Source organism: Uloborus diversus, unplaced genomic scaffold (genome assembly GCF_026930045.1).
Source record: "Uloborus diversus isolate 005 unplaced genomic scaffold, Udiv.v.3.1 scaffold_500, whole genome shotgun sequence".
NCBI lineage: Eukaryota > Metazoa > Arthropoda > Arachnida > Araneae > Uloboridae > Uloborus > Uloborus diversus.
This window is the reverse complement of record NW_026558682.1, coordinates 98,726-114,441: the sequence shown is the minus strand read 5'-3', so window position 1 is coordinate 114,441 and position 15,716 is coordinate 98,726. Positions and strand designations below refer to the sequence as shown.

Here is a 15,716-nt window from a genome sequence, read left to right as displayed (position 1 = left end):
AGTCTAGCTGGGCCCAGAGCCTGTTGCTGGTCGTTGCTTTTGTATTTGTATAATATATTTCATACAATAGATGAATCAACTCAGCTTTCTTTTAAATTCTCTAACTATTCAATAAATTTTTAAGATTTATAAGTACAGTCGGACCCTGATTTAACGAACCTCTATTTAACATTTTTTTTTCTCTGACTAAAATGAAGGCAAAAACCTCTATTTACTGAATGATAAACCACAAATTGACAAATTATTTTAAACAGCAAAAAAAAAAATTTTTTTTTTTTTTTGTTAATTGCATTTGGAAATATTGCATAGACTTAGAGAGAGGAGTATTTTCATGCCCTTGGAAAAAATAGAGAATCATTGCAATCATTCTCTATTTTGTGTGTCTATAACTGTGTATCTATGATACATGAAATGACGGGGCACTGCAAGGCGCCCCTAATTTCATACGATGAGGGGCTCTGCAAAGTGCCCCTCATTTCGTGTTAATTTTGTTGTGTTTCGTCAAAATGAGGGGTGCCTTGTGGCGCCCCTCATTTTGTGGCACCTGAGGCAATTGCCCCAATCACCCCCCATCCCCCCTTGGACAGCCCTGATCTCATGCAGCAGGCTGCAAATAATACGGTATTGTCTTCTCTCCATAAGGCAAAAAAGAACTATTTCGAGTCAAGTATCCAGGAAATTGTTAAATATCAAACATCATTCATGAAATACACCGCTAGCTCTATATATATACACCTGCCTTAGCCCAGGCTATAGGGCAGTAACTTACTGAATATGAATCAAACATCATTCCTCAGTAGTTTTAAAATTTCAAATTAACCAGTTTGTAATAAGTAGTAAAATGCTGAATAAAAAGTTTCTAATTCAGTTTCACTTTCTAATTGTGGATATTTTTGCGCAGTTGCTTAATAGGGATTTTAGGTAAGGTATCCTTAAATCGGGGTCCGACTGTACTTTATAATGCTTAAATAAGATGTGATTTTATTTTATGCTTTGCGTAAAGATAAGGTTTCCAACATCGTATAAGTTTTTAGTGTAAAATAATATGTGGAACAATTACTTTTCTTAACTATGTTAGTCATGGTGTGTAAGAAAAACTGCAAATTTTTAAGTTTTTTTTTTTTTTTTTTTTTACAGATAGCTCCTGTTCGTGATGTTACTGATGTAATTGGAAACTATGGCCCTTGGCAGCGATTGATTTTTATTCTAACTTGCTTGCGAGGCACCCCGACTGCATTTTATAATTTAAGCACACCTTTTTTTGCCCCGAAGCAAGATGTATGGTGCTCCCGCCCTGCAGGCTTGAATTGGACTGTTGAGCAGTGGAGAAATGCAGCTATTCCTTTGGAGTTCCACGATGGAGGTCTCTCCCCAAGTCGTTGTTTTATGTATGAAACAGCAGTTGTGGAGGGTGAGGCTGTGATCAATCAGAATAAAACAGTTAGTTGTGAATCTTGGGAATATGATTCCTCATTTTATACCAATACACTTACGCAGGAAGTAAGTATAAATTAGTTTTTTCTAGCAAGTATTTTTTATATCTTTTATAAACTAGATTTAGACTTGTTTCACTTAGCTCATAGTTGAGCAATGCTGAAAATGTTCAAGATATAGTAAAATCCGCTTCATTGGACTACCGGTTATTTGGACCAGCCGCTTAAGCAGACCAAATCTTTAAGAACAAAAGCCATTACACATTCGCTTATTGGGACCAAAAATATGTTTAATTGTACTAAAGAACATGAGAACAAATTAGGAAAAAAATAAATCGCCCACTTGAAGCAAGTTTCAAGTGTGCCAAGGAGCTTAATAGTTAGTGCAATAAAAATTCATCATGGTTCTTGTAACTTTTAATAAAACCCAAAAATATTTACAGGAAAAAAAAATGCTTAACGAAACTCCCTTTGCAGGGTGGCACTGTTCCAGCAGAAATCAAAATTTCAATGAAATTTTAAATTTCTTCAATTTAGATGTGAAATATGTAATTTACATTTCATTGGAATTTTTAATTTCCAATTAGTATTTTTTAGCATTTTTTTCCACTCTCGCATTTTTTGTTACTTCTGGTTGTTGAGCTGAATTGATACTGATTGGAAGGAATAACTAAAAACGTATCGGTCAGGGAGGAGTGTAAAAAGTTTATTTGCTTTACTTTATTCTTTAACTCAGAAATATCATAAACTGCAATTTTTCTTCTTTGCATGCTCACCGTACATATGGGGCTCACAGTAATCATAACGGCATTTACATATATTGTGTGATGTATGTTTGGTCAAACTACACAGGTCCTGTTCGCTTAATGAGATTAGAAGGTTATTAGGACTAAAATGGTCCATCCCAATGTGGTCCTATTAACCGGAATTGACTGTACTAGTCTTTTGAGTCTGACTTTTTTTCCAAATTTTGTTTCAGAAATATTGTTAGAAACTTAAAAAGAATATTCCAAGGTGGGCTTGAAGTCAATAAAACCCACTTCAAAACTCCAATTGCTGTTTTGACAGTCTGACAGTCATGAGATGAACCCTGGATAGGGTTGTGACAATTGATGAACTTTTTTAAGAAAAAGCGAAAAAAATTACTGGCAGCATAATTGTGAGCTTGTTAGGCTGCCAAATAGGACGTTGTAAATCAATACTAAATTCAAAATTATTGCAGCAGATAAGAGGGATGCACCCTAATTCAATATTATTCAAAAGTTTTCAAAAGGTACTTTTTTCCCTATTGTAAGTAATTCCCGGAATTAATTTTCATGACTTGTGCAGAGTCCATGTAATGCTTAAAAATGTGAGAAAGTGCTGTATTTTTAATCCATGTTATTTCTTTTTCACTATTCTTTATTATTTTTCATTATCTTTCAACCAAATGCATCACTCTCTAGTGGTACTAGAAATTATATCCTCCCTTCAGAGCAACAGTAAGATACAGTAAAACCTGTCTACAATGATACTGTTGGAACCTAAAAATGATATTGTTATGGACAGGTTATCATTATAGACAGTTTGATTATATATGCTGTCATCCTGCTTTGGGACCAAGGGAAATATCATTATAGACAGGTTTATTGTTATAGACAGGTTTCACTATATCTAATCCCAGAAATAACACTTAAGATTTCTTACTGTTGCTCTGATACGACGATATAGGGCTGGAGTTCATAAACTTTTTTCAAGTCATGGCACGCTTTAAACAGTTAAAATTTCTCACGACAACTCAAACATTTATTTCAATTATACATGAATCTATCTCTCTATATATACATTTTTATTAATTTATAAACATAAATAGAAAACTGTATAAGGCGTAAGTAGAGATGCATAATCATATTCATATATTTGCCTGATTTTGAAGAAAATGCCAGAAAGTATTTATGTAGAAGCAGGGTTACCATTTAATTGTGCAATGAAATAAGACGTCTTTTAGTTTACTAATGTAGATGAATGATATTTTTATGTTTTTGTTTTATTCAAGTAAAATATCTGAAACCGTGTAAAACTTTGATGAGCAACCATTGCACTTTTTTAGTTTGTATAACAAAAAAAATTTGATAACGTAAACACTTCACGGCATAACTTGCCTATGCATATGGCACCACGGGGTGCCTCGGCCAGGGCCGTCGAGAGGGGGGGGGGGAAGCCTATGCATTGCACAGGGGCCCGTGAAAGATTGAGGGGCCCGCGAAGCAGGCCTAAGATAAAGATAAATCCCCCCCCCCTTAAAAAAACTAGTTTGAAGGAAGTTTTTCTCCTAGAGTTAAGATTAATAGTTAAGATTATTAGTTTTCAATCGTTGTGAATTCAGTGAAAGTGATCAGGCTCGATCACTTATACGATCAAGTATTAAAATGTCAGAGATTGGAAAGTACAAATGAACTGCTTTGAATAATTTTAATTGTTCCAGAGGCCTTGAAAATAATTTAAAAAGTTTCTGATACTGCTTGAAAAGTGCTTCAATTTTATTTCCCATCAGTTGTATAAAGTATGATTTGACCAAATGGTTAGGCTGTTATTTCCATTTCTTTTAAAGCATATTTTAATCTTGATCGTTTTTCAGTTAATTCAGTGTTCCGTTTGTTGATGAGTTGATAAGAGATGATAGAAAACTAATTATACCGACAGTCGATGTGAGCAAGTGACAATGCGTCATCGTTTCTCCCTCGTCGCTCTTCCTCTCTGTCGGTTAATATCAATGATTTGTCGAACCACAAGCAGTTTGTGTTTTGTATTGTCTTAGTGTGCAAAAGAGTAAAGTTTAAGAAATTTTTTGTTTTCCTTTTTTCTTTACTCATGTTTTTGTAGTTCCTATTATCCCGTATAAGGCCTCAAAATGCAGAAATTTTTAGTGTTTTTTTCAAAAAATTTCCCGGGGGGAGAAACCCCCGGACCACCTAAAGTTGGAGATATTCTACCCTCAACCCCAAGGAGATCCCTGCATCACTCTCCTGATATCCCTCCTCTTCCAAAAAGGTAAAAAATCGCAAATAAATTTTAAATATTTATGTGAAAACGGTGCCTAAAAATAGGAGGTTAAAAATTTATTAAAAAGTTAGGGGCCCTGAAGAAAGTTGCATAGGGGGCCCATAAATCCTGTCGGCGGCCCTGGCCTCGGCACCCACATTGGAAACTCCTGATATGGGGTTATACGGAAACTCCTGTTTCTGTGAATATCAATATGAACCCTGCATAATTTCATAGCTAAAATGAAATAATCCTGTCAACTTCTATAGCAGTCATGAAAGCCTTGATTTTTGTCTTGGGTTCTTCTCCTGGCCTGAGGACTGTGTGAAATTCATTTTTGTGAGCCAGGTAACATATGGGGAATAAATTTTATTCGTCTATGTAAATCACTGTTATGTGTGTATTAAATAAGAAACTAAATTTTTGTACCAGATGGAGGCTTTATGTCCTTGATTGTTCCAGTATGACTTGGTGTGTGGCAGAGACTGGCTTATTTCATTTACTCAGTTTAACTACATGGCTGGCATGATGTGTGGCGTTTTTATTTTTGGACACCTTGCTGATAGGTAAGCTATTTTTTTTTATTGTAAACTTTTCCTGTAAGTATTAATAATTGATATTTTATGAATGACTATATCAGAAATCAATTACATGTATGTACATACATACAGTACTGTAGTTGGCAGAAAATTTTTGGAATAACAATTCATTTCAGAGGATAAATCCCATAGCTGATGGATTTTGATCAGGTTGAAAAAAAAATGACCATTTAGATTACTTAGCCAGCTTTAATTTAGTAGATGTTTGTTTATTTTTAAAAGATGGTTTTAAATCAGTTTATAGTAAATATTTGCATTTTACAACAAGTCAAATATTTTAGGGACCCCTCCCCCCTTCAGCACTGCTGACATGAATTCATTCTTTGTCTATAAAAGTATCCAAAAAGTAATCACCAAATTTTTATTGTTTGTTTGGGCTAGTAATATTTCTAGTAATAATTTTCATTTTGTTGTTTTAAGTAAATCCGATACTATGTATTATTTTATTTTATTAAAGAAACATCTTGTAAGCTTGACTTAAAAGTTTTTTTTTTTTGAATTTGTTTTGTGGTTATAAGGTTTTTTGCCATTATTGTGGGTAATATGAACATTTATTGTAAGCTTTATCTAAGTGCTTGCTCTACAAGCACCTCCTATAAGAAAGCCACGTCACTGATTCTGTGATGTCGCTTTAATTCGCTTTCTCTTAAATAACTAAAGCTATTATTTTAAGAACTGTAGTTCACCAAACATATTAACACAGCTCAAGAGGGAAATCGGAAGTTAACTTTTTAATTGGTGCTCTTTCTTTCTTTCTCCCCCCCCCCTCCAAAAAAAAAAAAAGAAACATACACTTTTTGGCAAATAATTATGCTGTCATATAATGTAATTCAAGAAAGAAGAATAAGAGGTGTAGATATTAACAAATATTTTTTCCATACTTTTCTGAAGAATACAAGCAACAATTTTCATTTATTTAAATTTATTTTTAGATGAACAATTAACATATTTTTGGTTAGTAAACATTAAAATTGATTAAATACATAAGAAAGAACATAAAAAATAACAAGATAATGTTAACAAACATTTTCAATACACTGTGTCGTATCCACTTGATTTTTAGACAGCCTTATTCAAAAAATAAATATTTCTTGCAATTAAAACATTCAAAATTTAAAAAAAAAAATTTTTTTTGTTACGCATATAATCAGGGAGCACTACTATTTGTGCTCAACACAGGGTTGTTCGTGATTTGAAATTCTGTAAATGGGTTGACGTTTTCGAAAATTTTGATCTTACAACACACTTTAAAACCAAAAAATATTTAAAAAAAAAATTCAAATGGTTTCTTCCCAATGATTTTTGTATGTGTAATTAAAGAGTTTTGAGGGGGCAGGAAGCTTCCTCATAGTTTTTGAAAAATAAAATTTTACTTGTGTCTACTATTAACCTTGACTCAACAATTTACAAGTTTATGAGATAAAATTGGTTTAGTATATTAGAATTATGAAAATAAAAACAAAGTAAAGTTAATGATAAATTTTAATTTCACTATTTTAGACTCACATTTAAATACAAAAAACCAACCATAAATGTTTGTGTTAAATTTTGCCATCCACTATCGTAGAAGCTTTCATATACTTTGTAATGCAATGGCTATCACAATAAAGGATTCTAAAAAATTTAGAACTGAATATGAAAGGTGTTCTGCATAAAAATGAAAATATACATGGGAATTATATAAATCATATGCCACTATATAGAACAAAAAGTAATCAAATGAATTTCTATGCAAAAAATGCAATATTTAAAGCATTTTAGTTGTGAATGAAAATTTTTCTGTTTGTTTACTGACCCTTGGTGACATAAGTTTCATTATTCCCTTCTTTGTTTTAAAAATGTGATTAAATATTTTCTACAAATTCATGAGTTATTTTCAGATAAATTTCAATATGACTTTATTTTTTCTTAGTTGAAATTGGCTTGATTTTTCTTTTATAGATTTGGACGTCAAATAATTTTGAATCTATCCGTTACGTTGATGATTGTTGCAAGTGTTATTGCTGCTTTTTCTCCTAGCTATACGTTTTTTAGTGTTGCTAGATTTTGTTTAGCACTTGGAGTTGCTGGGACTCAGAATACATCATTTTGTTTGTGTAAGTAACATTTAAGCAACTATTAGATATTTATTCTCAAGATTTACTTTGCCACAAATGAACATAAAATTCTTTGTAGCTTATTTGTTTGAAGTGTATCAATTTAATTAGAGTAATTTTGTTATTTCATCAGTTGTTTAGGTATTCAGGGTTTTTTCAAAACAAATTAAAAACGCAGAGTTAGTGTGTTAGTTAAATCAAGATTTTTATCTCTCTTTTTGTATGACACTTTCAAATAAATATTTCTAATAACTTTATATTGCATGATGAGCGATTATTAGAATTTTGTTGCTATATAAAACCAGCAACTTGACTGTGATTTGAATTTATAAGTATCATTTTTGATGTAAGGGGAAAAAAAAGATGATATTCAGTCAAATAAAAAAGGATATACATTTGAAAATAAGTGTTTTGTTTAGTTTTGATTCAGTTTATCTTGTTCAGAGTTAAACTTTCAAGTCAAGGAACTGCAAACTATCCTCCTCAATGAATAAATTATTATTAAAATTCTTTTATGTTAAGCTGTACAGAGTTTTCACAGTTTAGAAACTTTTTTTTTTTGGCACATGCATTTAGATGTTTGTGTGGGGATTAGTGATAGTAAGTTCATAAAATCAATAGAATTGATTATAAACATGTGTTACACAAATCAAAAATTCAAAGATTTAAGTTCTTGTTAAATTGAACCCTGCTATCCATCAGGTCCTGTTAGAACAAGTTTTTTTTTTCTTTCTTATTTTAATTTTGTGTGACTGTGTTCAGAGATGACATAGCCAGTGGTGTTCCCATAGGGTGTACTCCATGTACACCGTATACTCTCAAACGTTTTTTAGACATATAGCGTATTCCCTCAAGCTTTATAAATTTTCATATTATGACAGACTATGTATATTTTCACCTACACAAATTGTGCGTAATGGATTACTGGGAGTATACCCTCAGAAAAATTGATGGGAACATCACTAGGCATAGCTATAACAAAAATTGATAATTTTGTTATTTCATATGCATATGCTGCTTTTAATTTTCTTGTTAAAGTTTAAAGCATACCAATACTTGTTTTATCATACGCTCACCCAAGCATCATTTTGAAAATCTACAAACTATATGTGACTTTCGTGAAATACACCGCCAGCTCAGTCATTTCCAGCCGAGAACTGAAGTTTCATGCTTATTAGCACTCAGCCAGCCCGGCATAGCAAAGTGACTGAGCTGGAGATGGAAAACCTCTTAAGGAAGCCAAGAGTGCGAAACAAACTGGTAGCTAATATAGAATTAGCAGATATATATGTGACTTTGTTAACTTTGATTTCTATATGACAAAATTTTCGCAAAAGACATACTCAATTTACGTTAAATGTATTTTATGTTATTTACTTTTTCAAAAAACTTTTTTATAGCCAATTCTTTTGGTAAATTTGATGTGTGTTATTTTTCTTTTTGGTGCCTAAAAGACCTTTTTGAATTCTACAAAGGGAACTATTCAGTTCAATTGATTTAGTTTGTTTTTAAGCTACCTATACCTAACTAATTGAGCTTTGACTCCCTCCATAAATGAGTCTTTACAATGAACATTGTAAGCTACAAGTTACTTATAAGTGATGCCTTATGCGTGATCTATTATGCATTTGAAAAAAGGGAGTATTGGCATATCGACAGGGGCGTGCACCGAAATTTTGGAGCCTGTCACAAATTACTTTTCCGGGCTCCACTCGGTATTGTTTACCCCCGTATTTCACCCCTAGTTTTAAAAATATTGGGCCCTCTTCAGGCTCGAGCCTAGGCCAACAGATGTCCCCCCCCCCCCTCTGTGCGCACCCCTGCATATTATGGGTATTGCTACCTAATTCTGCTTACGATTTCCAAGCCAGCTTCTTTTTAATTAAAGACAAACCCAGTTCTTTGTATGTTGCATTCAGCAGAGAACTAGTATGTTGTGGCCTTCTCGAAATTTTCTTCTATATTTTTGCTATGAATTCTTGGATCGAATGTATTGTTACAAATTTTGTAAATAGTAATTGTTTTTATGTCTATACATGCTTAATTTACTGTAATTTGGTATGTATTTTATTAACTTTCTCTAAAAATTAAAGTAATTCTTGAAACTTTAACCTGTATGTTAACTTTGCCTGCAATGCGCCATTTAATATTTGCTTATATGGGATTGGCAAGAAATTCAAGAGAGATTGGCAAGCTGGCATCATTTTTGGCAACTTTATTTTGGTTCCAAATTTGGTGACATTTAATAACATTATGAAGATTAACATGTAAATAGTATTTTAATGCTAATAATGAATGGATAATCCCTGTAACTTCTAGAAAATACTAGAATTAGGGAAAGGGATCACTCCCCCGCCTGTTTAAACAACGAAGCACCACCGCCTGAAATATTTGCTTATTATTGTAAGAATAATGCAAATTGGTTTTGAACCACCTTTTTCAAAAAAAATGTCTGCTTGTGCGACTTTGACTTCCAAAAACTTAGATTTTTTTTTTTTTTTGCAAAAATGAAAAAATACGTATTTAGCCGTTTTGAATAAGTGACATATCCTGAAAATTTTAGCAAAATAAAGTGTCTACTATCCAGCCTGCCCAATCCTTAAAAAAAACTGGCTCTTAAATTAAAGATGGCAAACATATTCTAATCTGAATTTTAATAGCCAAAATAAAATTTGTCAACCCTGACACTCACACCTAAGGTTTAAGCAAAATATATTGGATTTGTAAAAGTATATAGAGGACTCATTGAAGGTATAACATGGCTTCAGTTTAACATTACTTCTAAAAAGCTCCTGTCTTGAAAGAACTAGTTCTCTACCTCAGAGCCAGACTAAGGCAAGTCAAAAAAAAAAAAAAAAATTGAGATTCTCCATTTATTAGTGCATTGTATGTAGAAGCCTATTCTTCATCAAGTCAAGTGAATGTAATCCATTAAAAAAAAAAAAAATCTTTTCAGTTTTTTACCAAGGTTAAAAGAGCAGGTTGGCATCATTTTCCCCATCTTTTGCATGCGCCAGAAAAAAGCTTTTTCTCTCTCCTTTAAAATTACCATTATGTGACTTGCGTTCTTCTGGTTCTGAGGTACAGAATCGTCAAGGTATTTTTTCTAGTCCCCCGGATGACTAGGTGCTCTGGATTTGTGGGACCCTGATTGTAAATGTTTTATTTTTAACTAGTGGTACCCACACGGCTTTGCCCGTAATAGAAAAATTAAAAGGTCTTTTGGTTCGCCTGTATATTTACAAATAATGTATGATGAATTTTCTCGCCAATTGGCTTGTGCCCATGTTAGGGTTCCACGTTATGATAATTTTGTAATTTACTCCTCTATCTTATGAAAATTTTGTTGTTAAAATTGGAATAGAGAAAAAGAACCACATCGAATATTCAAAAAATCGCTTCGAGATGCACATCCCCATGCTACAAACTAACTTTGTGCCGAATTTCATGATAATCGTCCGAATGGTCTAGGCGCTATGCACGTCAGAGATATCCAGACATCCTACAGACATCCAAACATCCTCCGGACAGAGAGACTTTCAGCTTTATTATTAGTAAAGATTAAATGTACTTTGTTTAAACTAGATATTGACATTGCTCATCTTATTCAACCTCTTACAATGGTGGTATGTGACAGGCTGTTTGCAAATTTTTCGTCAATTTTGGATGTGTGACTACATTTTAATTGCATCTGAAAAAGTGTTTTTTTTTTTTGAGTTCTTTTAAAAATTGAGAAAAAAATTATTGGTGCTGTTACATAGTTTGATATTTTCATAGAAAAATATGGAATTTTTTTTTGGTATAGTTCCTCCCTACTCCCTAGATTTTGTTTAACTTGGTTGTTTGTCAGAGGGTTTTAAGCCTTATTAGGGTGTGTTCATTGTTTTTGTTCGTTTAAGATCAAGAAGTCAGCCCCCCCAATTTCAAACTTTAAAACATAAAACTTGAAATTTAAGACTTTCAAAGGAACCCCAGTTTTATTTTCCTCATTATTTAAATGGACAAAGCACAAATTCTAGAACTTAAACTCTTCCTTAAAAGCTCCATAGGAAATTGTGTGTCCTGATATTAGCAATGAGTGTGCTGATATGGGCAGTTGCATATTGCATAGGTTTTTCTAAATGGAAGACTTTTCTGCTGAAAATTCCTTTCGGCATTTCCTGCCTTCATGAATATAACTGTTAAAAAGTACTATCTGCACATTTGTTAGGAACTTTATCCACACCCACACTATTTTAGCATTCAGTTTCTTTATTGTACTTGTTTATAGTTTAGTTATAAAAGTTGTAGTCAGTTTTAGAACTTCAACTGAAGATCATGTATTTAATTACCAAAGTTATTTATTTTGATAAAATTTTCTTTTTTGCATGATATAAAAATGGTTATCTTTCTGCCTGTAATTTGTTTTTTGACAAGAAAATTTCAACAGTTGTCCAGTAAATGTGCTTACAGATGTGTCAGTGATTCTAAAAAAATTCCTTTTTTATGTGTGGTTGCAATAACCTTTAAGTTGAACAAATTTATCCTTTCTGTTTATATACCCCCCCCCCCCCTTTTTTTTTTGAGAATCCATAAATGTACTCCAGAGAGAGGATTGCAAAAGATTTTCTGCTTGTAACAATGTGATACTTTTTTTAACTGTGTTTTATTTATTTTCTCATAGTTCTATTCTCATTTTCTTCTAATTTGTATCATCATAATGATTAAGTCTTTATTTATAGGGAAATAATAAGACTTTTATTGTTACAAAGACCATGTAGAACTGAGCCCACAAACTAGTTCAAACGTTTCAAGTAAAATTTGCAGTCACCGCCAACATCAGAATGAAATTTGTGCTTTCTTATTTGCATTCAAACTTTATTCCATAGCAGTACTTTTGTAACTAGTGTTACAAAACATTTTTACATGTTCTTAAAAATTTTTTGTTTGCCTTTATTAATTTTCAACAGGTTTTTATTTTGTTGAATGAGTATAAATGGTACATAAAATTATTGGAGTAAAACAATAAAAAATTGTTTTGTAGTACATTAATGAAATACCATTTCTCATTTCAGATTCCAGATTTATTTTAATACTTTCATTTTAGCATACACATTTCATTTTGTATAATGCATTATGTTTTTTTAATTTTACAGTCAATTTTCAATTTTGTTGCTTTTTATATTAAGTTATTTTATGTTTATATTTTCCAAAGTTTTGTATTTATTTCCAGAGCCCAATAATTATTCTGTATTTTACAGTAATGGAAGTACTTGGTCCAGTGTATAGGACTAGAGTGACTTTTGCCTTTTCATTTGGCTGGGCTTTTGGTTTGCTTTTACTTCCTGGGATGACCTACTTGATTAGGGACTGGGTGTATCAACAGTTAGCTAGTGCTCTTGTGACTTCCATTTTACTTAGTTATTGGTGGTAAGAATCCTTAGAAAGTTTCAGTTCATATATGTTAACTTGTTTGCTTGACGGCTGTTCAGCATCTTTTGATGGTGATTGCTTCAATGCTTGCTTCAGGAATCAGAGTTTTGTAACTCTACGATCTCCTATGATTTTTTTTTTTTTTTTGAAATCCTAACTAGTAGTGTTTTTTTTTCTCTTTTTAAATCTTTTTATAAACTCTAAAATTTTGATTTGATTTTTATTGAAATCGTGGCTATCCAAGACTTGGCACCATAATATGTACTTTTTTTTATTTTTTAATATTTTTTCCTTAATCTAAGAATTGTATTTTTCTTCCTTAGTTCTCAAAACATTTGTAGTATTTTTTCAATTAATGAATTTTTTTTTGACATTATTAATGAAATTATCACATAGGAAGTCAAAAATCTGAGGGAAAAAAAAACTTGTTTTCAATATGAAGTTTCACTTGGTTTTTTAAATTTTCACTATTTAATAGCATTGATCAATTTCAAAAGATTGCAGATTTAAACAATGTTACAAAAACAAATGAATTGGAAACAGGTGAAAAAGATACTTGTAATAAAAACAAAATAAGTATAGTATTAGTGACAGTGGAAATTAACTTTTTTTTTTAAATGAAAATTCAGGGAAGTATTTTTTGAGTTTTTAGTTCTGAGAAAAAGAAACAAGACTTCTTTTCAGAATGAATGTTATGCTTGGTTTTTGAATTTTTCACTATTCTATATCATTGCTTAATTTCAAAAGACAATAATTTGAACAATGTAACAAAAATGAATAAATTTGAAGCAGATTTTATAGATAATTGCAACAAAAACAAAATTAGTAGTTAAGGAAAAATCAGGGGAGTTTTTTTTTTTTTTGGTTATTTGTTCAAACCTTGTTATTGTTATCAATAGTTACCTGCTCTATTAACTTTAAAGCTTTACTTTTCTTCGAAGCTAGTTAGCATACTAGACAACAAATGATGTTAATAGGTTTTTAAAAAGTTATATTATTTTAAAGAATCATACTTCAAATTGAAATGATATGAAAATCAGCTACATACATACATACTGTATGTATGCCTCTGATTTTTCAGGCCTATTTTAAATAACCGTAAAACAATTATCAAAGCACAAGTATTGAAAGAAGTTGCAATGTTTGTGCTTTCATTATAGTGTTGTTTTATGGTTAAATGGTTGCAATTATTGAACTAAAGTAAATTATATCACAGTTGTAGTTCTGGTGTGATTTCTGTTTTACTAAAGGCTTTTTGTGTACAAAACTTTCTTGTTTAACTTATCAAAAGTTGGAGTACAGTATTGTGCAATTTTAAGTATAAACCAACTTATTTGCTTTATCTATGTATTTGTTTATTTAAAAAAAATTTTTTTTAAAGGTGTCATAAAATTATTTCATCTGTTTTAATACTGGCAAAATGATCTTAAAAGTTGTTTTTTTTTCTCATTTGATTTAACTTTGATTCATTAATACAGGGGTGCCAACAAGCACAGGATGGGGGGGGGGGTTGTACATACTGTGCCAGGAAAGTTTTAAAGAAGGGTTTGTTTTAAGGGATTTTTTGGGAGGGGGGGGGGGGTACTCAATAGAATTTGAAGTGGGTGTACCATTATTCTTGGGGAGATAACAACCTTGATTAACATGTTTTCTTTCTTTTTCCCTTTAATGTATGATCATATGATAATCACGGTAATAGTAAATAACAAAATAAATTCTTTGGATATGTTACTGAAAAAGTGAAATTATCCGAGATTGCATTTTAAAGTTACTTTAAATTGCAACTCAGTGAAATACCAGTATACTTTCATTTAAAATTTGCTAGTTTGCATTTGTATTTAATTAGCATGTAGCACAAACTACAATAATGATAGTTAACTATTTTCATTACTATAATTATTTTCAAGAAAGTATTTAAGTCTGGGTATGAATCTTAATTTTTTTTAAAACGTAATGGTATTTGCCAAATTTATTGCCAATTTTTTATTACGAGTTTTTAATTTTATGCAGTACTTTAAGCTTTATTTTTCAAACTTTTTTTCTCTTTTTTATCATGTTCTGGAAATTTTTCTGAATGCTGTTATTTATTAATTTACCTTTTTGATTAAAAAATACTTTAAAATATGATGAATAATACATTATAAATAAGGATTTTAAAATGTTATGATAATATTGGAAGAGGCATAAAAATTTCTTTAAATATATTAACTTTTAAAATAAATGCAAAATATTTCATTCAATTATTTTGTTATTATTATTTTTTTAATTCTGTATTTTTTGCCGTTGTTTTGTCATTTGAATTTCAATCCAGAAAATATTTTTTCTGGAAAAATTTTGTTTCTTCAAAAGATTAATAGACTTTTTTAAATATAGCTTCATGCCTGAATCTCCTCGATGGTTAATGACTCAAGGCAGATATGATGAAGCAGAAAAGACAATGATTACTGCTGCCCAAAGAAATAAGCTACCAATTCATAACATGCCATCTGCCATGAAGCAGTTGAAAGAAAGAATTGAAAAGGTATTATTGATTCTTACATCAGAAGCAAGTAAATTATTTTAGCTGATGAACTAAATCAAGTCTATCGAATATTCATATCAAATATAGTGCACTCTTTGTACTAAATTTCAGTAAATTCATCTTGTAAGGATTTATTTTCACCTAATTTGTCTACTTTCTTGCAGGAAGAAAGAAAGAAAAATCCAAGTGTTATTGACCTTTTCAAAACTGCAAATTTGCGAAAAAATACCATTTTTGTATACATTTCATAGTAAGTAATGCAGTGACTTATTATAATTTGTATTTTATGTTAAAATGTAAATTATGATCTATTAAAGATTCTGAATTTCTCAACTCTACTCTATACATTAATCTTCAAATGAATGCGATATGTTTTTCTTTTGGTGAACTATGTTAGTGACATCTTTTGACTGTCTTTAAGACATTTTAACACTAGTGATTTGTGAAAGCATTTTCCTCCCTCTCAGCAGCTGTTCATAAATGATATCAGGCTTCGATGGGAGAGGGGGTCATTGACATGATAGTTTATGACATGGAGAGGGGGGGGGGCAACACCAAGTGTGTCATCACACTTTTTTTTTTTTTAAATTGTTTTTGAAAAATAGCATTATGTGACAAGGGGAGGAAAGATGTC

The 15,716-nt window shown here is 31.2% G+C and overlaps 1 protein-coding gene across 1 annotated transcript; it reads left to right on the top strand.

Annotated features, from left to right (window-relative positions):
* Window positions 1–1,137: 1,137 nt before the first annotated feature.
* Window positions 1,138–15,333, top strand: LOC129233528 (organic cation/carnitine transporter 2-like; the record flags this gene model as incomplete). Its single annotated transcript, XM_054867540.1, has 6 exons — window positions 1,138–1,500; window positions 4,917–5,020; window positions 6,995–7,149; window positions 12,390–12,558; window positions 14,935–15,082; window positions 15,247–15,333. Coding segments are annotated over 6 exons (1,026 nt in total), but the record flags the coding sequence as incomplete, so codon positions are not given.
* Between the last annotated feature and the right edge of the window lie 383 nt (window positions 15,334–15,716).